The 25,563-nt window shown below is 46.6% G+C and overlaps 1 protein-coding gene across 1 annotated transcript; it reads right to left on the minus strand.

The window, feature by feature from the left end:
* Positions 1–2,683: 2,683 nt before the first annotated feature.
* LOC127321794 (disease resistance protein Pik-2-like) lies at positions 2,684–23,886 on the minus strand. Its single transcript, XM_071819579.1, has 5 exons — positions 23,748–23,886; positions 23,184–23,593; positions 6,599–7,054; positions 3,397–5,588; positions 2,684–3,180 (listed from the first exon to the last, which is right to left on the minus strand). The coding sequence occupies exons 2-4, from the start codon at positions 23,585–23,587 to the stop codon at positions 4,247–4,249; spliced, it is 2,202 nt and encodes a 733-aa protein (XP_071675680.1). The 5' UTR covers positions 23,588–23,593; positions 23,748–23,886; the 3' UTR covers positions 2,684–3,180; positions 3,397–4,246.
* Between the last annotated feature and the right edge of the window lie 1,677 nt (positions 23,887–25,563).

Below are 25,563 nucleotides of genomic sequence, written 5' to 3' on the forward strand. Positions count from 1 at the left end.
GGAAGAAGGACAGCAGGACGTCTACGATAACTAGGACCACTCCTGACGTCAAAAGTTGCCTGTGGAACAGATGGACCGCGACCACTACTTCGCTTCCGCTATGTGTTCTGTAATTGGATCTTTAGATCCACTATGTTGTAAGACTGGATCATGTGATCCTCTTTTGTAAGACTATTATGGTATGTAATGAATGATGTTCTGTGATATCAATCTATTATGTCTCGCAAAAACAATATTCCTGGGATTGCGATGTACGGCATAATGGGCATCTGGACTTAAAAATCCGGGTGTTGACACATGCATTGTATCCCTTATTTGTCTGTCCTGAAAGGTTACTAAGAGCAGGCCAATCATTGATGGTCACGAAAAGCAACGCTCGTAGGTCAAATGGCTCCTGTTTGTGCTCATCCCAGGCATATACACCTGGTTTGGCCCACAACTGTAAGAGTTCTTCAAATAATGGTCTTAGGTACACATCAATGTCGTTGCCGGGTTGCTTTGGGCCTTAGATAAGAACTGGCATCATAATGAACTTCCGCTTCATGCACAACCAAGGCGGAAGGTTATAGATACATAGAGTTACAGGCCAGGTGCTATGACTGCAGCTCTGCTCCCCAAAAGGATTCATGTCATCTGTACTTAGACCAAACCTTAAGTTCCTCGCGTCACCTTCAAAGTCCGGGAACTCTCTATCGATTTTTCTCCACTATGACCCATCAGCGGGGTGTCTCACCATCTTGTCTTTCTTACGGTCTTTTTTGTGTCATCGCAACAACCGCATGCTCTTTGTTTCTGAACAGATGTTTCAACCGTGGTATTATAGGAGCATACCACATAACCTTGGCAGGAACCCTCTTCCTGGGGGGCTCGCCCTCAACATCACCAGGATCATCTCGCCTGATCTTATACCGCAGTGAAGTGCATACCGGGCATTTTTCCAAATTTTCGTACTCCTCACCGTGGTAGAGGATGCAGTCATTAATGCATGCATGTATCTTCTGCACCCTCTTCCTGTGTCAGACAATTCGTTATCCTTTGGAAGCTTCTTCTTCATTATTTTCAGTAACTTCTCAAATGTCTTGTCACATATACCAGCCTCTGCCTTCTATTGCAGCAACTCCAGTGTGGTACCGGGCTTTGTGTTGCCATCTTCGCCATTTGGGTACAACTTTTTTTTGTGATCCTCTAACATGCCCTTTAACTTTCACTTCTTGTTTGCACTTTCTGCTTCTCTGTGTGCATAAGCGATGGCCCGACGAAGATCATCATCAACGGGCTCATCTGATCCATCTTCATCTTCAGCTTCCCCTGCCTCTTCATCTTCATCATGCCCCGTTGCAGTATCATCGTATTTATGGTACATATCATCATCCTCTTCTTCTTCTTCATTGTCTTCCATCATAACCCCTCTTTCTCCACGCTTGGTCCAACAATTATAGCTGGGCATGAAACCTTTCCAAAGCAGGTGGGAGTGAAGGACTTGCCATTTAGAGTATTGCTTTAAGTTCGGACAATCAACACATGGACAACACATAAAACCATCCGCATGTGGGTTTTCCTTAGCCACACGGAGAAAATCTTTCAGGCCTGCAGTGAACTCGGGTAGGCGTCGGTCAACGTATATCCATTGCCGCCGGTTCATCTACATCATATAATTAAGTTTATCAAAAAACCATTACAAAATATCATAAATAGTGAAATAACCACTGTATAAATGAAGGGGTAAAGTTGCTTACCTTGATCGAGGAGGAAAGAAAGAGGAGAAAGCTTAAGTGTCGCTCCGGCACCTCATATCATTTTTGTTTTGTGTGAAATCAAGCGGCATCACTCTCTCAGACATTTCATCGAGCACCTCTTGTGCATGGGAAAGAAAAACAAACAAGCACACAACCCTCACACCTTCCACCAAGAAAAAATAGAGAGAGGGCTGGCTGGGGTGAGCTGAATATATAGGCAAAAGGGGGCTTTAGCACCGGTTCGTGTCACGAACCGGTGCTAATGTTTACCTTTAGCTCCGGTTCGTGACACGAACCGGTGCTAATCCTTTAGTACCGGTTTCACGCCTGCCACGTGGCTGGCGACAAATCTGTAGCGTCACGAACCGGTGCTAAAGGTCCCGCACGAACCGGTGCTAAAGCTCGGCTGGTCCCCTGCGACGTCCTGGCCGCACGAACCGATACTAATGCAACCTTTATTCTGGGTTCGTAGCTCGACCGGTGCTAATGCTCTTTGGAGCAAAAAACCAAAGCCCTGTTTTCTACTAGTGTAGTCCTGGTTGGGAAACCGGGACTAAAGCCCCTCCAGAACCGGGACTAAAACCCCTCCAGAACCGGGACTAAAGGCCCGTTTTCTACTAGTGTATTGTGCTTTCCTAGTGTATGAGACCCAAAATAACACACTTTCGATGAAGATCATTGTTGCCTGCAAGTGCACATGGTTGTTCTAGCTGTGTACATCTACGTAGAGTTAGTGTAAAATTTATGAATTGTATCAACATGATGCTAAGTTATGAGTTTAATATAGCATCTTTTATCTAAAAACAAGCACAAACGATTGTACATTTTATGGTCTCGACCAATAAATGCAGTGATGACACAACAAAAATACACATGATAGTGAAAGAAATCCATCTCCAAATTAACGATCTAGGCATACACGCGGGACTAATAAATCGGGATGGAGGTAGTAGTACAGTAGAACTCCATAAGAAATGAATGTCACTATAAATACAGAAGTGTCATGCATAATTGGCAGCGAAACATAAATGTGGGACGGAGATGTCAATTAATACATAACAGCTCTCATTGAGTTACTACTTAATCAAATAGGAATGGTATGTCTTGCTGGTTTTACAATTTGAGAAGATCCATGATACCGTATAGTAAGAGAATTCATGGACAGAGATCCATGATACCGCATGCGCACGGTGGAGTTCACCAAGAAAAGAGGCATGGACTCCATATCTTGAGAGCATCCTTCAGTTCACATATTCATGTGATTCGTACGCCAAACTTTATAGTCAAAGCTGGGTAGCTGACCGAGAGATTTTTCTCTGAGGAAATACACACCCTGGCTTGATACGTGATTCTTCAGAAGAGAAGTGAGCAGTAGTTGGAAAAATGGATGACTGCTTCTGAGAAACTTGTCCCTGTTCTGCAGCACAAGAGTTACTGCCTTTTGCTGAACAAACAAGCAGAGCATTAGGCAACTGAAGACAAGAGTAGTCCACTATATATTGAGGAATCTACATGAGCAAACTATATACACTGCCAGCAATACCAAAAGGAGGTATTTTGATCAATTGATCATATTTTGCTAAGATTATACATTGATTGAAGAACTAAGCATGGTTAAGCTCTGAAGGCCAAAAGGAAAGAAGGGAAACGTGGTGAATACCTTTAGATGTTGCAGTGGACAATGAGACAGCTAGCTAGTTAAATGACCATCTTCTTACTTGTTTTGGTATCAACTTATGCTCCTTCGTGCCCCCTCGCTATTCGCTCAAAAATATTCTCCCCCACCTCTACATTTTGTTTCTTATCTTCCTCGCCAATTCTTTTGATTTCAAGTTTGGGGTGGTTGGGAATGAGAGTGGCGGCATTTCTTATTGCTGCCTCCACAGGATCCACCTCGCAAGCCCACATACCCGAACAAAGGAGGGAAACTTCCAGATGCTGGAGAGATTTAATGTGGTGGATGCCCAAATCAGAGCCAACACCTTCCAAAGATAACATATAACCTCCAGGGCATTCGATCTTTAGCAGCTGTAGCTTCCGGACTGCGCCTTCTTCAAACATCAAAGGCCCACAAAGCCTTGTTTGAATTTCCACATGCCACCCCATATGGTTTGTTCGGATGGGGTCATAAATAATGGGCATGATAAAATCAAATCTCTTTAGACTCTCGAATCCATCGTTGCTGATGGTGAATGCTTTTGTGTATACTTTTACTGGATAAAATAGTTCCTCACTGCTTGGACAACCTACTTGCAGTATGAGGTGTACCAGGACTGGCAATTCTTTGAGTGGCTGCAGATACTCCCGACCAACCATATGTACCACTTTGATACTGAGGAATACTAGGCTGGAGAACGAGGGAATCAACCGATCAATCTTGATGGAGAACCAGTCACCCATATTAAGATAGTTGAGATTGCGTGGAGGAGGGCACCATGAGTTGAGCAACCAATCCGTTTGGCGACACGGCATCGAGCTGCTGATTGATAGACACTCGAGGCTGCTTCCTACTAGCTTGGACAGTGACGACACAAAAGATTTTTGTAATTCTCCAAAGACTCTTCATTGAAATCCCAAACTATGGCTAGTTTCTTCAGTTTGACTAAATTACCTAGCTCCACTACAATATTTACAGAGTTGCTTCTGCAATTTAACGCCCACAACTCCTGCAGGGCCCTCATGGTGCCAATACCGCTTGGGAATTTTACTTCACCAGGCACGAACAGCCGCACCAATTGTTTTAGCTGTACAATGGTTGCAGGCAGTTCTGTTACATATGTGCGACTTAGGTCTAGCGTCTGCAGTAGTTGTAGCTTCTGAATTTCTCTAGGGACCTTGGTGATCTGGCGACATACATATAAATATCTCAACTGAAGTAAACTAACAATATTCTCAATGTGCCCATTATCCTCCCTTGAATATGAATGATCCAGTAGATCCAGTACCCGCAAAGTTTGAAGGCCCTTGAGCGGTGGAAGCTGCATACAATCACCAAATACATTGAGTGACCTGGCATGAGAAAAGTTTCCGATGCCCAGCCATGCCTGATTCTCTTCACAGTTTCCTTGGAGGGAGAGGCAGCGAGTCTTGCTAGTTGAAGATGTCAACTTTTTGCTATTCACTATAGTAACAAAATTTTCTTCAGATGATAGGGATATGAGGATTTCCAACATGATATCATGGACACGGCAACTAATCCCTCTGCCAGTTATGTCGGCTTCCACTAACTGGATCATATTTCTGTTGACAAGCTCATTGAAGTATCTTTCTCCAACTTCATCCAGATTTTGACCATGTTGTCCGATAATGAATCCCTCGGCAATCCATCTCCATATCAACTGTTCAATGTCGATTATATGATCTTCGGGATATACACTTAGATACAACAAACAAATCTTCAAATGATGAGGTAGATCATAGTAACTAACGGAGATTGCCCTTTTAACCACATCTACCTCATAGTCTTGATTGAGTGGAGAGCTAAAAGATTCCAGAACCCTCTTCCATTCCTGCCGACTAGCTGCTTTGGTTGCCAGTAGGCTAGCTATATTAATTATAGCTAATGGCAAGCCATCACACTTTTTAAGTATTTCACCAGCAACTTCTTTCAAATCTTGAGAGCATTCTTCCTCACTAAAAAATAGTTTTTTGAAAAATAACCTCTTGGAGTCAACACTTGTAAGGGGTTTCATAAAGTAAGCATACTTTTCTTGTGGGAAGCAACAATGCTTAGCTACATCATTTATGCGTGTAGTTATCATTATCCCACTTGTATAATCATTCTCAGGAAATGCATATTTCATGGCTTCCCACGCATCTTTGCTCCATATGTCATCAATTAAAATAAGATACCTGTTAACCGATTAGTGCAAATTGAAGGATTAGGAAGGGGCCTATACAATATTACTACCTCCATCCCAAAGCTTAAGGCTTATATTTTTTTTAAGTCAAACTAAGTAAAGTTTGACCAAACTTTTAGAACAATCTATCAACAAATATAATATTTTGTAGATACCATACGAAAATATATTTAATTATCTATTTAATGATATTAATTTTGTATTTTGCATGTTAATGATTTTGGTAAAAGCTTAGTCAAACTTCACATAGTTTGACTTTCAAAAAATAATATAAGCCTTAAGATTTGGGATGGAGGTAGTAAGTGTAAAAGCCAAATAATAATGCACTTGAGAGGAATCGAAGTCCGGATATAATTATTCAAAACCAATTATAGAATTAAAACGTGTTTCTCTAATAAGAAGAAATATCCTTGCCATATTCTCTCCTTGGATGGAACATGCAAACTGTCAAATAACTAAGTAACTATGCATGTGAGAAGCATCATAGATTTTTCTGTTGAACTATCAGATGTAGGATGTTTATAGCTTTTTGTACTTTCAGGACAAACACAACAAGGTTATCGTAGATCCACTTTGGTTAAATGTCAAAAAAATCAAAAAAATTAAATATCGGGTGTACATCTACATATTCCATGTACCATATCCTTTTAATCATGAAAGAAATGATTTAGTCTCTCTCGACTAAAGTATTCTTCTCGATCTCCTCTTCCTCCTAAGGTTCCATCCCAGTCAGGTGGTATGTGTCCTTCTTAGGCTTACTATGTTGCCACAATTTTTTACATTCTTTTTATGGTAGACGACATGGCCACAAACCCAAAAAAAATTAACAATTTCATTTTCCTCTCTACTTTTCGAATCTTAAAAAAATCCGACAAGGATGTCTTTGAAATCTATACGTAGTAATGGAAATGGAGCATATAGCTCGAGACAAACTAATTAAGCTAATTACCTTTAATTAGAATCATACAAGTATGTAAACTTAGGAGTAGTGCACTTGCGTACCTGCAGTTTTTTAGAAATTCTCTAATCATGCATATGAGTGTAAGATCTTGTATTGGTCCCAGGCCGAGTTTACTCTTTATTGTCTGCTTGAGCTTCCGCTGATCAGCCGATGCATGGCTGCTTGTTTCTAGAACTTGCAAGAGTATATCCTTAAGAATCTTGTTAGTGTCAGGATTCTGGGACACGGATACAAAAGCCGTACAATCAAAAAGGCTTTTGATTTCCTTGTATACCAGATTCGCTAGCGTGGTTTTACCAAGACCACCAGATCCAGCAACAGAAATGACCTTCCACTTCTTGATGTCTTGAGTGAGCCACTTCACTATTTCATCCTTCGAGGCCTCCACACCGACGAGTCTATCCGCCTCTTCAAAAAGCGCAGGCAGCCTCGGGTCGATAGACATGGCGTTAGTAGTGGAAGTGGAAGTGGAGGGGGACGTCATATTGAACTCAAACCTGAAGCATTGAGTAGTTCAGGCAGTGGTTAGCACACCTGATATATTTATTCATCTACATAAATTATATAATAAATTAAACTAGCTAGCTGAATGTCTGTGCAATGTTACGGAAAAAAAATACTCTCTCCAATCTATAATAAGCATTGGTGGCTTAGTGTAACTTTTTACTATAGTTGTACTCAGCCACCCTCACTAATTATGTATCGGAGAGAGAGTTCATGTAACGTATAGTAATTAATTGAAAGTTATTTACTATGGCCTTTAAGTGGGCAAATATGTCAAATTTGACATTGACGACAAAGTTTACACAAAATGGACCCTGACGGGGGACTTGGGTATGACCCCAAGATGCAACACTTGAAGCGTATTTGTTTGGGGGATTTGCAGCAAGGGAATGGGAGTATAGCAAGCGGACATCTCCTGCTTTCCCCGGACAGGCGGGGAGCAAAACTCTAGCTCAGCGGTCCAACGCAAAAAATAAATCTGTTCGCGGCGATTCAATTGTGGCTTAAATTTGGGCTGAAATTACATCGGCGCGGACGTGACGTGAACGTTCTGCTGTCCTCGCTAGTTGTTAATGGACTTGTCCGTTAGTGAGATATTCGTTAAATATTTATTGGCCAAAATAAATATCTTTACAGAGATGGTTACAGTGGATGGTTAACCTAATCTATGACGGCAGTATCTACCTGTCGTCGCGCGCCCTATCACGGCCGGGGCTACTCGCATTCGTACGGGCTACTGGTCGTCGGTGTGCCCTGAGGAACCGGCGCCGTCACTGCAATGACAGGAGCCCCCTTTGGGCGATTGGGACCTCCGTCCTGTCGAGCTCAGGCTCGTCCGCCTCCACCCTCTACCGCGCCTGGATCTCCGCCAGAGCGGCGTTAGAGCGGGCACTCTCCGCTAGCAAGGCCGCCTCTATGTTGGCGTCGTAGGGAGCCTGGTCCCTCGCCACGGCCTCCACTGGCCCTGCCATCACCGCCGCCGCCTCATCCATCTCCCTGTCCACACGTGGCTGCACAAGGCGCCTCGTTGCTACCACCTGCTCGCGCGCCGCACGCAAGGCCTCCGACGCGGATACTTGGACGGCTTCCTACTGGGCCGCCTGCCTGGCCGTCGCCCTCCGGTCGTAGCCGACCTGCGATGCGATAGTGATCTGCTGCCGGTGGTCCGCGTCACGCCGGATGGTCTCGAATTACGTGAGCAGAGCGCACTGCTCATCGCTCACGTGCACTACGTAGTCCTCGAGTTCGCCTAGCTCGACGGGCGCGTGTGGCTGCACCCCCGATGCAATGGAACGCAAGGGCCTCCTGCGACTCCCGGAGCTGCAGTCGGGTCTCAGCAACCATCGCATGTGCCTACGCCATGTCAGTGTCGGCCTATGCCCTTAGGATGCTCACGTTGACGAGCATCTGCGACGATGCCGCCATCTCGTGGAACATCGCCGCCTGCACCAAATGGCCCCGCTTCTTGATGCACTCGTTGTGCGCCACGTCCTCCCCCTCCTAGGACACCCACTCTGCTCATCGATGACGGCTTAGTTCGCCGTGGCCTCCGCCTCCTCCCCCATCTCCTCGACGACTGCCTAGTTCGCCGTAGCCTCCTCCTCCTCCCTCATCCCCTCGATGTACGGCCCGTAGAGCTCGTCCTCGCAGGCGTACGCGACGGTCTCCTCCGCCTCAAAGGCCGCCCTAGGGCGATCTCGGCTGCCGCCTCATCGACCGGGTAGCGGGTGCACGCCGTCTCGCTCAGGTGGCTCTAGGCGCGACTATGGTCTAACATGGCTGCTTTCTAGGGTTTGCCCTTCTAGCCGGCAGCGCCGTCCATTTTATAGCTGAGTGGACCAAGAACGGCCGAGCATGCGCATGAATGGGCCCACGAGCAGCAATCGAGTTCGCGCGCATGAAAATCTGCGGTGGGAAGTAGCAACAAGATGTTAATCACTCTGGCCGTCAAATTACGGTGGCCAAACGAAAAAATTATGCGTCGAGTTCTTGGAGTTGCCCCCAATCCAAACGGACACATGTGGCTGGCAGCCGATTTAGTGTCCGTCACCCAACCCAAATAGACAAAAAAAGACACATTTGGTATCTGTAATAGGTCGGACATTTGGTGTCTGAAATAGATCGGGCCAATGGGATGCCCTAACATCCGTTGATAGGTTCTTGGATACAAAAATTGAATAGGGTAGGGGAATGGGACTTCATAGCCAAACCCCCTTGTATCTCTGCCCAGCGCCTACCAATTCCCCATCCCACCAACCTCCATCTCCAGCGTTCCTATTTTCTCGCCGCCGTTTTCTGCACTGCTAGCCGGCGCACCGTCGAGGCCTTCATGACCGCCGCCAACCCCTCCTTCTTCACCGCGTGCATCCCGCCAAATCTCACAAGAGAGAAGTCATGGTCGGTGGCAGCGAGGACGAGGACTGCGGCTGGACTCACCACGCCGTCGGGGGCTCCCGCGGCGGAGGAGAGGAGGGCGAGGAAGCAGGCGTAGATGGCGGCTGCAGCGGGAGGTGGCGAGCTGCTGGTAGAGGATGGAGCGCGCGAGGGTATGGAAGGCGGGGATGAGGGGGTTGAGGTGAAGGCGGGGGCGTAGGTGGAGGCGATGACGGCAGAAAGGAGCGGGTCGACGGCGGAGAGGTGGCGTAGCGCGGCCGCGAGCTCGTCCGGGGCGGACAGCGCGGGCGCCGGAGCTACAATAGTAGATTTTTTTGCTCTATTTGTTATGCGGTTTTGATAATATAGTACAAATAGTTTGCTCCGATGTCTCTAGTGACGTCTCCAGTGAATTTGGATTTTTGCTACATTTTGTTTGACGACGATGCTATAATAGTATAAATCTTTTGCTAAAATTGTTCTGCTGTTTTGCTACCTTATTACGAAATTATTACTACAAGATCTCCGGCGAGGTATCCGATAAGTTTGGTTTTGCTACAATAGCACAATTTTTTGCTACAACATTTTTACAGTTTTGCTACAAATGGAAAATATGTTTGCTACTTGGGGTCTCCGGCGATGTCTCCGGTGAGTTCTTCGGCGAGTTCCCCGTCGATGTCTCCGACGATATCCGTTTTTGTTACAATAGCTCAGCCTCTTTCTTTTATTTCGTAGGTGAACTATTTTTGCTATACTGAAGCAAAAAAATCCGGCAGAAAAAGGACAGGTGTCAGCACGGAAACCTGGGGCTGGGAAATCAAATCGCCGGGGAATTCCTAGCACTGTCCATCCAAAAAACTTGATAAACACACACACGGGCGCGCACCAAAAAAGATAATCTCACCGGTAATTCCCATCACACGCCAAGCTAGGGAATGGCCGAATGGGAATAATAATGAACTTCCCAATCTAACCTCCTAATAAATTCCCTCTAAACTCCCATTCCTTTTCCCTAGTTTTGCCAAACGCGCTGTTAGGAGTTGGTCATCTACTTCGACTAGCTAGTGCCGCTACTAGAATCAACGGCCGTACAAGTGCAAGTACACCTTGTCAACAACACTCGACAGCCACACCGTCTGGACAAGTAGGGGAATAAATCGTCGCGGTTTTTTTGGAACATGGTTACTCTGAATCCCACATGAACAGTAAATATAAATAAATGCTAAATAAAATCGGAAAAGTACCAGCTAAATTTTTGCATGTAGTTGATGGCATGTATATGTGTGCTAAGTTACAAACTTAAATTTGAAAGCATGTAACTTGGGCAAAAAAGATAAAGTACCAGAAAAACATTCTGAGTTGCAGAATTTTATGGTGCATGTTAGGTATTTCTATTTTTTGTGTAGGCCAATCACGTACATATTTTTCCCCGAAAATTGGCACGCATAAGTATCAAGGCTACATGTAGGTGCATGATTTATCTTGAAAAAAAATTATACCAAAAATGCGGTTCTTTGTACTACTACTATTAGAGCATCTCCACCAGCGCCCCAAATAGGCGCCGGCAAGTGCGCCGGCAGTGCGCTGTGGGGCATGCCGGTATTTGCTCCCTCCACTTGGAGAGGATTATCCCGCACCGGCAACCCCAATCCGTCACCTCCAATAGGATTGTTTGATCAAAAAAATTAAATCTAGCAAATAGGGATAGAAATTTGATTGAAATTTTGCAAGTAGCAATTCAAATGTTGGCCCAAATCCAGCCATCAACTCGCTGTCATCGTAGTCCGTCTACCAAAAAACAACTTGGGCTTCATGGCGAAATGGATCAAAGGAAGGGCGTGAGCGGCGGTGCAACTTCCATCACAGGTGGTGTTGCCGATGCCGTCATGGATGTTGATGCCACCGCCACTGGGAGAGGAGGGCGGGAGCTAGAGAGGCGGGCGGGAGCTGGATAGGAGGGCGGGACAAATGAAGCGGCGGGCGGGAGAGGAAGGGAATTAGGGAGTAGAAGTAGAATTTTCGAGCTTTAGACTGCCAGGCGGGGCCGAGGGCTTCCATCCGACATGGCGCGCCCGTTCGGCAAAACGTGCGAAGGAGCCTGCACAGTGTTGCATGCGATTGTATCTGGCTCCAAAACTGGACGGCTAGTTTTGGTCGCCCCAGTGTGGCCCAAAAATCGCGCCAGGCCTTCAGATCGCTATTGGGGTTCACTGGTAGAAAAACAGGCTTCGGGTGAGCCCCATAAGTCGCGAAGCTGTAGGAACCGCGACTAATAGTACCTTTAGTCGCGGTTCGGGAGGCGAACCGCGACCAAAGGCCTGGGCCCAGGGCGCTCGGTGGCCAGCCGGTGCACGTGGGGTCTTTAGTCGCGGTTGGCCTGGCCAACCGCGACTCAGCAGTGACGAAGGCCTTTTAGTCGCGGTTGGCCAGGCCAACCGGGACTAAAGCCCCCCCCCTATATATATACCCATCCAGCAGCCAACACTTAGCCATTTGGTGCCATTCTCTTCACAAACTTCACAAGTGGGTGTTAGGTTTGCTTTTGGTTCCTCTTATGCACATAAGGTGTTTGATGAAATGCCCCAAGAGCATGAAACAAACATGATATGAAGTGTTGGAGCCACACTTGAGCTTTCTCATTTATTTTTTCCTCCTCGATCGCGGTTAGCAACTTGAACCTTTGATGTGTCGTTGATAAAATGTGCATGTGCATGTGTGTAGTTCATTGTTTAATTTATATTGTTTGTAGCTAGTTAGTTTAACAAATGCATGATGGTTAATTATATATTTTATATTATAATAATGCAGATGAATCGACAATGGATGTACGGTAACCGACTCTCCGGCGAGTTCAGTACGGGTTTGAAAGATTTCCTCGTAGTGGCTAATGCGAACAAGCAGGGGGTTTTGTTATCTGTCCATGTGTTAAATGTAAGAATCGAGAATGGTTACTCTTCCTCAAGAGATGTTCACATGCACCTGCTTCGCACGGTTTCATGCCAAGCTATAATTGTTGGACCAAGCATGGAGAAAGAGGGGTTATAATGGAAGAAGATGAAGAAGGGGATGATTACATAGATGAAAGCTATATTTCTCATTTCGGTGATACTATCATCGATGAATCAGAAGCGTAAGGGGAAGCTGAAGTGGAAGTTGAAGAAGATTAACCTGATGATCCCGTTGATGTTCTTGGTCTGACCATAGATGATGCACGGAGACGGCGAAACTGAAAAAGAGAGGGAGAATTTGGATCGCATGTTAGAGGATCACGGAAGGCGTCAGTACTCGGATGCGACGATGGTCTGAAAAAGCTGGGCTGCACACTCGGATTTGCTGAAATGGAAGGCACGGGCAGGTGTAGCTGACTCGGCATTTGAAAACTTGCTTAAAATGTTGAAGAATATGTTTCCAAAGAATAACGAGTTGCCCGCCAAAGACGTACGAAGCAAAGAAGGTTGTCCGCCCTCTAGGTTTAGAGGTTACGAAGATACATGCATGCATCAACGATCGCATCCTCTACCGCGGTGAATACGAGAATTTGAATGAATGCCCGGTATGCACCGCATTGCGTTATAAGATCGAGGCGATGACCCTGGTGACGATGTTGAGGGCCGAAACCCAGGAAGAGGGTTCCCGCCAAGGTGATGTGGTATGCTCCTATAATACCACGGTTGAAACGTCTGTTCAGGAACAAAGAGCATGCCAAGTTGTTGCGATGGCACAAAGAGGACCGTAAGTCGGACGGGGAGTTGAGACACCCCGCAGATGGAACGCAATGGAGAAAGATCGACGAGAGAGTTCAAAGATTTTGCGGTGACGCAAGGAACATAAGATTTGGTCTAAGTACGGATGGCATGAATCCTTTTGGCGAGCAGAGCTCCAGCCATAGTACCTGGCCCGTGACTCTATGCATCTACAACCTTCCTCCTTGGTTGTGCATGAAGCGGAAGTTCATTATGATGCCAGTGCTCATCCAAGGTCCGAAGCAACCCGGCAACGACATCGATGTGTACCTAAGGCCATTAGTTGATGAACTTTTACAGCTGTGGGGCAGACCTGGTGTCCGTGTGTGGGATGAGCACAAAGAAGAGGAATTTGACCTACGAGCGTTGCTTTTCGTAACCATCAACGATTGGCCTGCTCTTACTAACCTTTCGGGACTGTCAAATAAGGGATACAATGCATGCACGCACTGCTTACATGAGACTGAAAGTGTACATTTGCCAAATTGTAAGAAGAACGTGTACCTTGGGCATCGTCGATTTCTTCCGAAAGGTCATCCGATGAAGAAAGAAAGGCAAGCATTACAACGGCAAGGCAGATCACCGACCGAAGCTGCGGAACACACGGTGCTGAGGTATTTGATATGGTCAAGGATTTGAAAGTCATCTTTGGAAAGGGTCCTGGCGGACAATCAGTTCCGAAGGGAGCTGACGGGCACGTAGCCATGTGGAAGAAGAAATCTATATTCTGGGAGCTAGAATATTGGAAAGTCCTAGAAGTCCGCTCTGCAATTGACGTGATGCACGTTACGAAGAATATTTGCGTGAACATCCTAAGCTTCTTGGGCGTGTATGGGAAGTCAAATGATACAAAGGAAGCACGGCAGGACCAGCAAAGTTTGAAAGACCCTGATGACCGGCATCCGGAACGGTATCAAGGTCGTGCCAGCTACGCTCGACCAAAGAAGAGAAGGTCATCTTTTTGAATGCCCGAGTAGTATGAAGGTCCCGTCAGGATTCTCGTCCAATATAAAGGGAATAATAAACATGGCGGAGAAAAAGTTCCAAAACCTGAAGTCTCACGATCGCCACGTGATTATGACGCAATTGCTTCCGATTGCTTTGAGGGGGCTCCTGCCGGAAAATGTTCGAGTAGCCATTGTGAAGCTATGTGCATTCCTCAATGCAATCTCTCAGAAGGTAATCAATCCAGAAGTTCTACCACGGTTACAGAACGATGTGATCCAATGTCTTGTCAGTTTCGAGTTGGTGTTCCCGCCGTCCTTCTTCAATATTATGACGCACCTCCTGGTTCACCTAGTCGATGAGATTTCCATTCTCGGTCCTGTATTTCTACACAATATGTTCCCCTTCGAGAGGTTCATGGGAATATTAAAGAAATATGTTCGTAACCGTGCTAGGCCAGAAGGAAGCATCGCCAAGGGCTATGGAAATGAGGAGGTAATTGAGTTTTGTGTTGACTTTGTTCCCGACCTTAAGCCGATTGGTCTTCCTCAATCGCGGCACGAGGGGAGACTAAGTGGAAAAGGCACGATCGGAAGGAAATCAACGATATGTATGGATGGCCATTCTCCGATCAAGCACACCACACGCTTCCGACCAATTCCAGCTTGGTGGCTCCGTACTTTGAGAAACACAAGAATATTTTACGCTCGGACAACCCTGAGAAGCCTGAATCCTGGATTAGGAAGGCCCACATGGAGACTTTCGGCAGTTGGTTGAGAAAACATTTAATGAGTGACGATAAGGTTGTAGATCAGCTGTACATGTTGGCCAAGACACCATCTTCGACTATAACGACTTTCCAAGGGTACGAGATAAATGGAAATACATTTTACACGATCGCCCAAGATAAAAAGAGCACCAACCAAAACAGTGGTGTCCGCTTTGATGCAGCAACCGAGAATGGGCAAAAGGTCACATATTATGGTTACATAGAGGAGATATGGGAACTTGACTATGGACCCTCCTTTAGGGTCCCTTTGTTCGGTGCAAATGGTTCAAGCTAACAGGAGGTGGGGTAAAGGTGGACCAGCAATACGGAATGACAATGGTGGATTTCAACAATCTTGGTTACCTTGACGAACCATTCGTCCTAGCGAAAGATGTCGCTCAGGTTTTCTATGTGAAGGACATGAGTAGCAAACCGAGGAAACGGAAAGATAAGAAAACGATCAGTACATCATGCGATGATCCAAAGCGCCACATTGTTCTTTCAGTGGAAAAGAAACATCGTGGGAGTGGAGGACAAGACAGACATGTCGAAGATTATAATATGTTTGCTGAAATTCCGCCCTTCAAAGTGAACACCGACCCAAGCATTAAGTTAAATGATGAGGATGCTCCATGGATACGGCACAATCGTAAGCAAGCAGGGACACAAGGGAAGAAATGATGTGTAATAATTTATTGTACCAAACTTTGTTGAATGAATCATGTGAATTATATTACCCGTGATGTGTTTGGTGTCCATTTTCGAATGATTCAATTGACTCGAGATAGCACTGATGATACATGAAATTTGGAGTGACTAAGTCATACTCCTTCATACAGGAAATTTGGAGTGACTAAGTCATACTCCTGCATACATGAAATTTGGAGTGATTTAGTCATACTCCTGCCTAGGCGTATAATATGCATACTCGTAGTCTTCATAGCCGCCGCCGTTGTACTGGTAGTCGTCGCCTTCTAAGTTGCCGGCGTCGTCGTCGCTCTTGTCGTCGGCTGTCGTCGGGCGGCGCTCGTGGCTCGAATCGAGGGTAGCGCAGCGGGGGATATCGCCGGCCGTGATGTAGTCCATGACGCTCTGCAGAGTCCGGCCGTACCACCATAGCCGACGGCCGGCCTCGTGGAAGTTTCCGGGAGGCAGACCGTCCTCCTCATACAGCGAGCGCCCTCTCCACGCCGATTGATGAAGAAGGTGTCCCAAGTATGCTGGTTATCGGGATGCCGGCCGGGATTCATCCGCTGCTCCGGCGTGAGGTCGAGGTAGTAGTGGTTCGTGATGGCCGCCGGCGCGCGGTACCGAGGGATGGGAGGGACCGGCACGCCGCCGGCGCTTAGGCTCCGGCCGGCGAGGGACGCGGTAGCCCGGTGGGCAAGGGTAGTTCGAGGCGCAAAGCTCCTCCACCTCGCCGGTAGGTTAGAGTGGGTGCGGTGGAAGCCATGAGAGAGTGATGAGAGATTGTAGAGATGTGATAATGCTGGCCAAGCCGGGCTACATATATGTAGTGACAAATGGCGGGAAAAATAGGAGCGGGAAGACAGGAGGCGGGAAGAAAGTGGCGGGAAGAAAGAGGCGGGAAGAAATTGGCGGGAAGAAAGAGGCGGGAAGACGAGGCGGGAAGACGGGGTCGGCGGAAAGACAGAGGCGGGAAGAGGGGGCCAACGAGAAGACAGATGCGGCCGGGAAGAAATTTTGAATTGAATTAGTTTTATTTTTATGAATTTTTTGATATATTATTTGTATTTTTAAAATTTTGAATTGAATTAGTTTTATTTTTCTGAATTTTTTGATATATTATTTGTATTTTTAAAATTTTGAATTGAATTAGTTTTATTTTTATGAATTTTTTGATATATTATATGTATTTTAAACATTTTGAAATGAATTAGTTTTATTTTTATGAATTTTTTGATATATTATTTGTATTTTTAAAATTTTGAATTGAATTATTTTTATTTTTCTGAATTTTTTGATATATTATTTGTATTTTTAAAATTTTGAAATGAATTAGTTTTATTTTTCTGAGTTTTTGTGTATTTTTAACATTTTGAAAATGGTGTGTGGGCGCGCGGGAACGAAAAACCGGCTAAAAAAGCCTTTCGTCGCGGTGGGGCTGGCCAACCGCGACTAAAGGGTACCCTTTAGTCGCGGCTCTCCTCCCCAACCGCGACTAAAGGGGGGGCTATAAATAATTTTCCCGAACCGTCGCTCCACACATCGTCTTCTTCGCCTCGCTCCGTCTCTCTGCCGATCGATCGAGCTCGCCGCACCGCGCCTCGCCGTCACCGCGCCTCGCCGTCGCCGAGCCTCGCCGTCGCCGCGACGCCGTGCGCCGCCGCCACATGCGTCGCCGCCGCCCTCCGCGTGTACCGCCGTGTACGTCGCCGCCGCCGGATCCGTGCGTATACGTCGCACCGCCGCCCTGCGTCATCACCGGCGCAGAGAAAGAGAGAGCAGAGGCACCAGGGCCGCCGCCGCCGCCGCTCTGCTCGCCCCGGCGGCGCTCTGCTCGCCGGCGGCCGCCGCGTGTGCGCGCATGAGAGAGAGAGGGGAGGAGCGCGCGCAGACGAGCCCCGGCCGGCCTGCCTTTTTCTTTTCTTTTTTTTAGTTTTTTTGTTTTATACTTTGTGTAACTATAAGTTTTTTTAATTAAAAACTAGTAAAAATGCAACTACAACTTTGACTTAATAAAAATTGAACTAAAATGGGTACTAAAAAAGAACTAAAATTTTGACTTAATTAAAAACTTTGTCTTAATTAAAAACTTTGACTTAATTAAAAACTTTGTCTAAAAAAAGAACTAAAATTTTGACTTAATAAAAATGAACTAAAATTTTGACTTAATAAAAATGAACTAAAATTTTGACTTAATAAAAATTGACTTAATAAAAAATGAACTAAAATTTTGACTTAATAAAAAATGAACTAAAATTGTAACGCCTTACCGTCGCCAACGCCGTCAACGCGCCAACGCTACCTCTATTCATAAAAATGTAACGCCGTCAACGCTACCTCTATTCAATGCGCCAACGCCAACGCTACCTCTATTCAACGCGTCAACGCCAACGCCGTCAACGCGCCAACGCCAACGCGCTCGTCCTCGCCTCCCTCTTCCGCGACACCCTCTCCCACCCCTTCCTCGCCCCCTCCTTTTGCCACCGCTATTTCACCACCGCCACCGGTCTCTCGGTCACTTTTAAAATAACTTAACAAAAGTTTGTCACTTTTAAAATAACAAAAATAACTTAACCACCGCGCGTATACGGAGGGTGCAGCGCCACCGCCCTTTCGCCACCGCCCTTTCGCCACCGCCACCGGTCTCTCGGTCACGCGGTCACTGCGTCCCCCCTCTCGCCTCCCTCGTCGCCCTCTCTCTTTATATGTAGAAGAGATGTGATAATGCATATACACAATTAATTTGTTTTGACTACATGTTTTCAGGACTGACATATGGCGGACGATAGAGCTGACCCGATTCTGGACAACTATGATCCGGACGCTGAAGACCATATGTTCGGCATCATAAAAGGCGATATTCTATATGTGCCGACCGGAGAAGAAGAAGATGATATCTCTTCTTATCTGAACCTTGAGGGTGAAGATGAAGGGCGCCGTCAGCAAGCAGATGATGCCGAAGAAACGTCGATAAACGACGATCTTCAATTGGAAGTAGCAACCACCTCCGGCGCCGAGGTATATATATATACATATTGAGCGTCTGGTGATACAAACTAACCGATTTGAATAAATGTGTGTGTACTAACGCGCGCGACTCTCTTTCTTATTTTAGCCCTCGGCCGGATCGTCGAAAAAATTGAGTACGTCGTCAAAGCGTGGCGCAACCAAGACGATGAAACTAAACGAAACATGCACCATCGAGGTTGTCGATGAAGAAACCGGCAGGCCGCTGGAGCCCAGCAAGAACGCCACCAAGTTTGTCAGCCAATGCGGAGCCGTTGTTAGAGACAACGTCTCGATCACCGTCCAGGAGTGGAATGAGCCAAAGAAGGCACGTCTTGGTTTCACTTTTGTCGGTAAGAGAACAAAAAAAGATTGCTTCAACAAGCTTATGGAACATTTCGTTCTACCTCCGGAATACCGCAGATACGATGATGCGGGTAACAAGATTCAGGAAAACAAGGAGAGGTGCAAGCTAGTCAAACAGTTCGCTCTTTCTAAGATGGCCAACGCATTCCGGAAATACAAGCAAAATCTAGCCCATGACTTTGTCAAGCAGGGCAAGACTCCGGATTTCACAGGACAATATGAGAAACTGCAACATGATTGGCCAGAATTTGTGAAGCAAAAGAAATCGGAGCAGTTCCTTGAAATATCCAAAAAAAATAAGGAGAATGCGGCCAAGAAGGAGTACAATCATATTATGGGGCCAGGAGGGTATCGCTTTGGCAGCCTAAGTGGGAGAAGATGGAGAACGAGCTGAGGACGCGAGGAATCCGTCAGTACGGAGGGATGGGACCCAAGGGCCAAAAGCTGGTGGTACGGGCATGGGGGATCGCTGAACCCGGAGACAGGGGAGTGTGTTTATCAGGGCAAAATAATTACACCCACCCAAAAGCTTATTGAGGCAATGAGGGATGCTCAAGAGGGGAGGATCAAGTTCAACAGAGAGAACGACGCCCTGACAAAAGCCCTCGGGAATCCTGAACACGGAGGACGTGTACGAGGCATGGGGCCCATTCCGTGGAAAGTAGGGTTCCCCCAGAACGATGACCCGTACGGTTACAGAAGCCGTAAGAGAAAGATGGATCGGGATGCAGATGTTGTGGCGAAGTTGGTAACGGAAATGGATGTATTGAAGAAAACCGTGAATGTACTAGTCGCCGAAAGAGATGCAGCTCAGGCGCAGCATGAAGATCATCCAATGGATCTCGGAAGCCAGCAGCGGAGAAGAAGCAGCGTGGCTTCCACGGAGGCCTCACCGGCTGGTGCACCGACGATAGAAATTACTGCACCGGAGCCTCTGGTGGTCGAAATTACTGCACCGGAGCCTCCTCGCTACCCCGTGGACGATATAAAGGAGATGAAAGCATGTCATCTGTATTATCCTATCGGGAACATGTCCATGAAGGTAGCCATCGGCAGTGCTTTGCCACCTGGAGCACTCCACCACAACAACCCCATTCAAGATGGCTATGCTCGTGTCACGGTGGAGGACATAGTCCAAGGGTTTGAGGACCTGGACATTGACATTGCTACACCTGAAGGGGTGAAAAGACTTGGAGATGTCAAGCGCCAGTTCATTCTATGGCAGAAGAAATTTATCAAGTTTCCAGGCGAGGCGCCAACAAGTCCACCCCCGTACGGTGGTGGTGGTGGCGGTGGCGGTGGCGGTGGCGGTGACGGTGGCGGTGGCGGTGGCGGTGGCGGTGGTGGTGCTTCACCTACACCTCCTTCACGTCAGCCGACGCCGCCCCCCAATTCACCTCCGGCGGGTAAGCAGACGCCGCCCCCCAGTCCTCGTCCGGCGGGTGATCAGCAGACACCGCCCCCCAATCCACCTCCGGCGAAGAAGCAGAAGCAGTCCTGGATTATTAACCCGGACCCTTATGTACCTAAGACCACAAAGGTACCGGAGCCATCACTGAAGCCTCTCCCCACAAGGCCTTGGGAACGTACTGCCGAGGAAGTCGACGCGGCCGCGGCTGCTCACTATGAGAAATGGAAGGCGGACTGCAAGAAGAAAAGAGAGCCCGAGCCCAAGCCAGTATTTTCTGATGAGCAAAGAAGTGGGCTAAGTCATTTTTGAGCACACCATCCCACGCCGCGAAGAATCTGCCTGACGACTATGCACGTGAACTTCGCAGGCAGGCACTCATGTTCAAGGAGAAAACGGAATTAGAAAGTAAAAAAAGCGGGAAACGAGTTGCCCAGCTCGGGGAACAAAGTAAACAATCGATTGCCCCGCTTATAGTGAAAGCCGCCGGTCCGGATGACCCCGATATCATAGCAGCTGCGGCAAGACAGGGGATTGACTGTAACGAGTGCGAGAGAACAAGCGGCCGACTTAGGTATCACTCTTCGTGGCACTGTTAGGCCTTGATGAGGCGCCAATGAAGGACGTAGTATTTACATATGTGAAGAATGGCCCTCTCGTCGAGCTGCGCGAGAAGAGGATCTACCTCGACAAATGAAAGGTCTGCTAAATTGGTACAAGGGTTACATAAAACATAAAAACGCCAAAGACTATATCTATGCGGAAGTTAGACATGAGCATCACTTCAAACATTACTATGTGCAAATTCATACGAGTGAATTGTTCCAGCTGTTTAATCTGCGCGACCTCGACAAATCTATCATCGGTTTGCTACGTTACGTAAGTGATTTATTAATTTCTACCCCATCTCGTTCATTATGCACTATATGTATATATATATATTGTCCTAACTATCTTGTTGTGTACGCTATTATGCGAGAATGAAGACGGGAAATGCGAATAAGGAACATCCATGATGTTGGGTTCATTGACCCACAAATCGTTAATTCATATGTGTTAGAACACCACCCCGCCGACGTGGAGGATGACTGTGGCGGTTTATTAGAAAACAGAAACTCAAAAGTGATATTCTATTTCCTTACCATTTTGGGTGAGTGTTTCTGTCTTGAGCACATTCTATTTTGTTTACTCCATGCATGGTATGTGGCTAATTGATGAGTTATGCATGATTTGTGCATGTATCGTGTCCGCAGGTTCCACTTTGGATTCTTATGGTAATTCAAGTTCAGACCTCCTCGGTTCTCGTCCACGACTCTACGAATATGGATCCGGCGCTTTGGGGCGACATGAGAAAAATGATGCAAAAGTAATTATTTTCATTCATTTGCGCTCTATATCGATCGGCCTATTTCGTTCATCATTTCCTAATATCAAGTAACTAATTAATAACTCTCTTGTTCATTTAATTTTCTTTGCCTCGTAGGGTTTGGAGACAGTTCGTAGATACCAAGGTCGGTGAATTCAAAAAAGAGCTACATTTTAAAATGGCGGTGCGGACGATCGGGGATATTCAGCCACCGGGGACCAATCTATGTGGATACTATGTTTGTGAGAGGATCCGGAGATACTGCAATGAGCGGGACCAGCAGTGTGAGAACAACATCCTGAGGAATAACCTCCGCAAGACGCTTAGTCCAGAAGCTCGCTTCCGACCACTTCAAGAGGAACTAGCTGGATGGTTGGCGAGGGAAGTCATCGATCCTAGAGGAGAACACCATTACGATGACGTAGAACTTTTTATGCACTAAATTATGGATGGAAACTTGTTCAAAATTGTATATGGCCATCCGATATTGAATATATATTGTATATGGTCATCCGATATTGAATATATATTGTATATTCCTCTTGAATTCTTTTTGGTTCTAATTTCAAATTTGTTTGAAATTGTACATTCATATGCATGTATGTAGTACCGTAGAATATGTGAAACTCCTTCAAAATTAAAACCCAAAAGAAATAAAACAATACAAATTAAAAAGAAACCAGATGTAGGGGGGGGCTAAAACCCTAAACCTGCGGAGGTCTTTAGTCGCGGTTGGCCAGGAGAACCGCGACTAAAGGTCCTCCGCCCTGGCGCTCGCCTGCGGCCCACGTGGACGGGCCTTTAGTCGCGGTTCGTAAGGAACCGCGACTAAAGGGGGGGGCCTTTAGTCGCGCTACTTTGGTCGCGGTTGCGCCACCGCGACTAATGGCAGTTGCCAACCGCGACCAAAGCCCCTTTTTCCACCAGTGGTTGCTATAGAACTCACCGGTGGAGATGCTCTTACCGGTGAGATCATATGTTCCCTCTTACCATGCACTTATTTTCGATGCAACACACATCAGCACGCACCCAGCATGGGAAAGCATACCCAGGCACCCAGCATACAAGCGCATGTACAGGCATCATATCAATCAGGTCCTGGTGATGGCATCGATGCATGGGCCGGTTAAGCTGCCTTTGGGCTTGGGCTGCTCCTTGCAGATGTGCTCGGTGCTAGTGCATCTACAACTACTACCTCTGTTTTAATTAATAAGACGTACATGTATTTCAAGACGAAATTTAACTGAAAAAATTGAGTAACAAAATTTTGATTGTATTGTACATTATTAGTATCGTTGGATTCGTATTGAAAAGAACTTTGCAGTGATGCTAATTTTATACCAACAATCTTTACATATTTAGAGTAATTTTTAGTCAAAAAAACACGCAAAACGAGGACACCTTATTCATTGAAATGGAGGGAGTAGTATTCACGTGCAATGAATAAAAAGACTTATACCTCTTGCTCCTACTGTGAATTTCTTCAGCCCGTTGCTTCAACACAGCGATCTCGTCGGCTATACTGTGACGTTTCCACAGGGTTATGAGACCATGAAAGGCCTTCCACATAGTCCCATAGGAGTCTTGGTTGTCGAGGTTTTGCATGAAAATTTCGATGCAATCCTCAGCATCGTAGGATAGCTCCCGAAGCTGACCCATCCAGTTCTTGGTCTTTGGGCTAACCTCCTCCGCCGAAGACACCGCCTCCAGCGCGGTGTTCATGCTGCTCAGCTCGTCTCTGAGGAAGGCGATATCTCGCTTCACGCCCGCGAGCTTCCCAAACTCCCTCTCCAGTAGGGTGGAGAGCTTGCTGAGGAGAAGGTTCATCGCTCCAATCAAAGCGCTCGCCGTAGCCCCAACCATCTTCCCCTGCATGCAGGCGAAGTCAATGGCGAAGGCCAGAGATTCCGATCATTGGTTTCACGTCCTTGTACAAACCATTAATTATAAAGAGAACTGCGGAGGATGTTCCCTTGTCTAAAAAAATGATAAGAGTACGTACTAAACAGTGGTTTATCCTTACCTTGGTTTTGCTAGATTCCACACACCCAGCAGTTGCGAATAGTGGGGTGCGATGCGATACTGGAGCTACGTACGGTTCTCCTCATCTTATGGACAACCAGATCGCGCCAGTCAATCCCGGGCCACACACCGCACCTTATCTGCGGACTGTGGAGGGACTTCTGTGTCCATATAACCAGTGGACAGGAAAGACTTCTCAGCACCTAGTGTGGGAGGGAAATTGACGTGCAACAATGGAGGTTGACTGACTTGTCACACATGAACAGCTCATGCATGACGCATTGCAGCGGAAAGCCACTGGAAGCTACGAGCTTGTACACTACGCGGACAGGATTGCTCCTTCAGCGAGCGTCGTGTCGGGCCAACCTAGGATTAGGAAGGAGCCTTATCCCTTTGTCTCCCTCCTCTCTTCTTCCTCCCGGCCCGCCTTCTCCTCGGTTCCACTCCTCTTTCTCCCACACCACCTCGCGACGCCATGGCAACCCTAGGCTGCCCCGGTGGACAAGGATCCAGCGAATCGGAAACCGATCAATGAACTTAGGGTGGGGTGGGGGCGGGCTTTTTACACTAGTAGGAAAAAGCCTACCGCTCGCATGCTAAATTGGACTACCAGTTGCGGGCCCTGGCACACGACGGTATCTCGCCAGTGGTAAGGACCTAATAGTCGCGTAGGACCGGGGCACGTGACTAGTAAACTCGTTACGTGTCGCGTGCCCCACCCACCCGCTGCTATTAAGACAGTAGTCGCGTCCTGGGGCACGCGACTAGTAATCCCATTACCTGTCGCGTGCCCGCTGCGCCCGCTGCTATTAATCTATTAGTCGTGTGTGCCCGCCCCCAACTGATACGTCGTACTGGCCACGTGCCTAGCCTGCCCGCTACCACTACTTGGTACTGGGTACCAATTCTGCTTCTTCGCGCCTGTTTATTTCAGCAATTTAAGCAATTTAAACAGGTATATGCATAACATAATCTATTCACATTAATTAATCCTCAATGGAGTACCAAAATAGTACATCAAGTTCATCACAATAATACACAAGTTAGTATACATGTAGATACATGCATCTAATACATTAGAATCACATACAACAAAACCGCAATCACAAGCAACATTGTAGAGACTAGGATGGTCTTCTTCCCGTTCTTCTTCCTCTTTTTCTCCTTCCTCTTTTCCTCCTTCATCTCTTCCCCTAACAGGTGCTTCATGTATGTAGCTTCCGCTACTGCTTTGCTCTTGTACCCTTTATTGTTGTTGCCCTTGAACCTGTTCACTTGCATCAGACAGTCATCCCACTCATGACTCATCGTACACTCCTGGAGCCCTACCTTGGTACATGACATACCACTTCTTCGGCATTTCTACACCCAAGATAGATGTGTCATAAGCCAAGCCATGCATAAGCCAAGCCATAAATAATATGAAACATAATATTAGGCAACAACAACAAAAATGTTCGCAATACAAAGCAACATAATTAAGCATGCATGATTAAGTAATGCAAAAGCATCATAAGTTTAGGAATAAAGTTTACATCACAATTTCATAGTATGGGAAATAAGTTTAAACCAGAAGATCATAGTCAGAAGATCATAATAAAGTTTACACCCCATGAGTGCATCTTCACTTAACCGATTTCGCCTTGATCGATTTCGCCTTAAATGGGAGAATGCCACCTATCGTGTTGAATTCCCTGGTGTCACCCTGCTGTTCTAAGCGATCAACTATGTCCTATCGTTTTGGATTGCCGCCATGGAACATCCATTCGCGTCAAAGAACATCCTTGTAGATGATTGTCCCAAGACTTCTGTTGGAT

This window comes from Lolium perenne, chromosome 4, assembly GCF_019359855.2.
Source record: "Lolium perenne isolate Kyuss_39 chromosome 4, Kyuss_2.0, whole genome shotgun sequence".
Classification (NCBI taxonomy): domain Eukaryota; kingdom Viridiplantae; phylum Streptophyta; class Magnoliopsida; order Poales; family Poaceae; genus Lolium; species Lolium perenne.

Bases quoted from the DNA above. Each gene is read 5' to 3' on its own strand.
- LOC127321794 (XM_071819579.1), bottom strand. From the start codon at position 23,587: ATGGTTGGGGCTACGGCGAGCGCTTTGATTGGAGCGATGAACCTTCTC. The intron at 7,055-23,183 runs GTATAAGTCTTT...TCAATGCTTCAG, and splicing joins ATTCACAGTAGGAGCAAGAG to GTTTGAGTTCAATATGACGT. The intron at 5,589-6,598 runs GTACGCAAGTGC...ATCGGTTAACAG, and splicing joins GAATTTCTAAAAAACTGCAG to GTATCTTATTTTAATTGATG.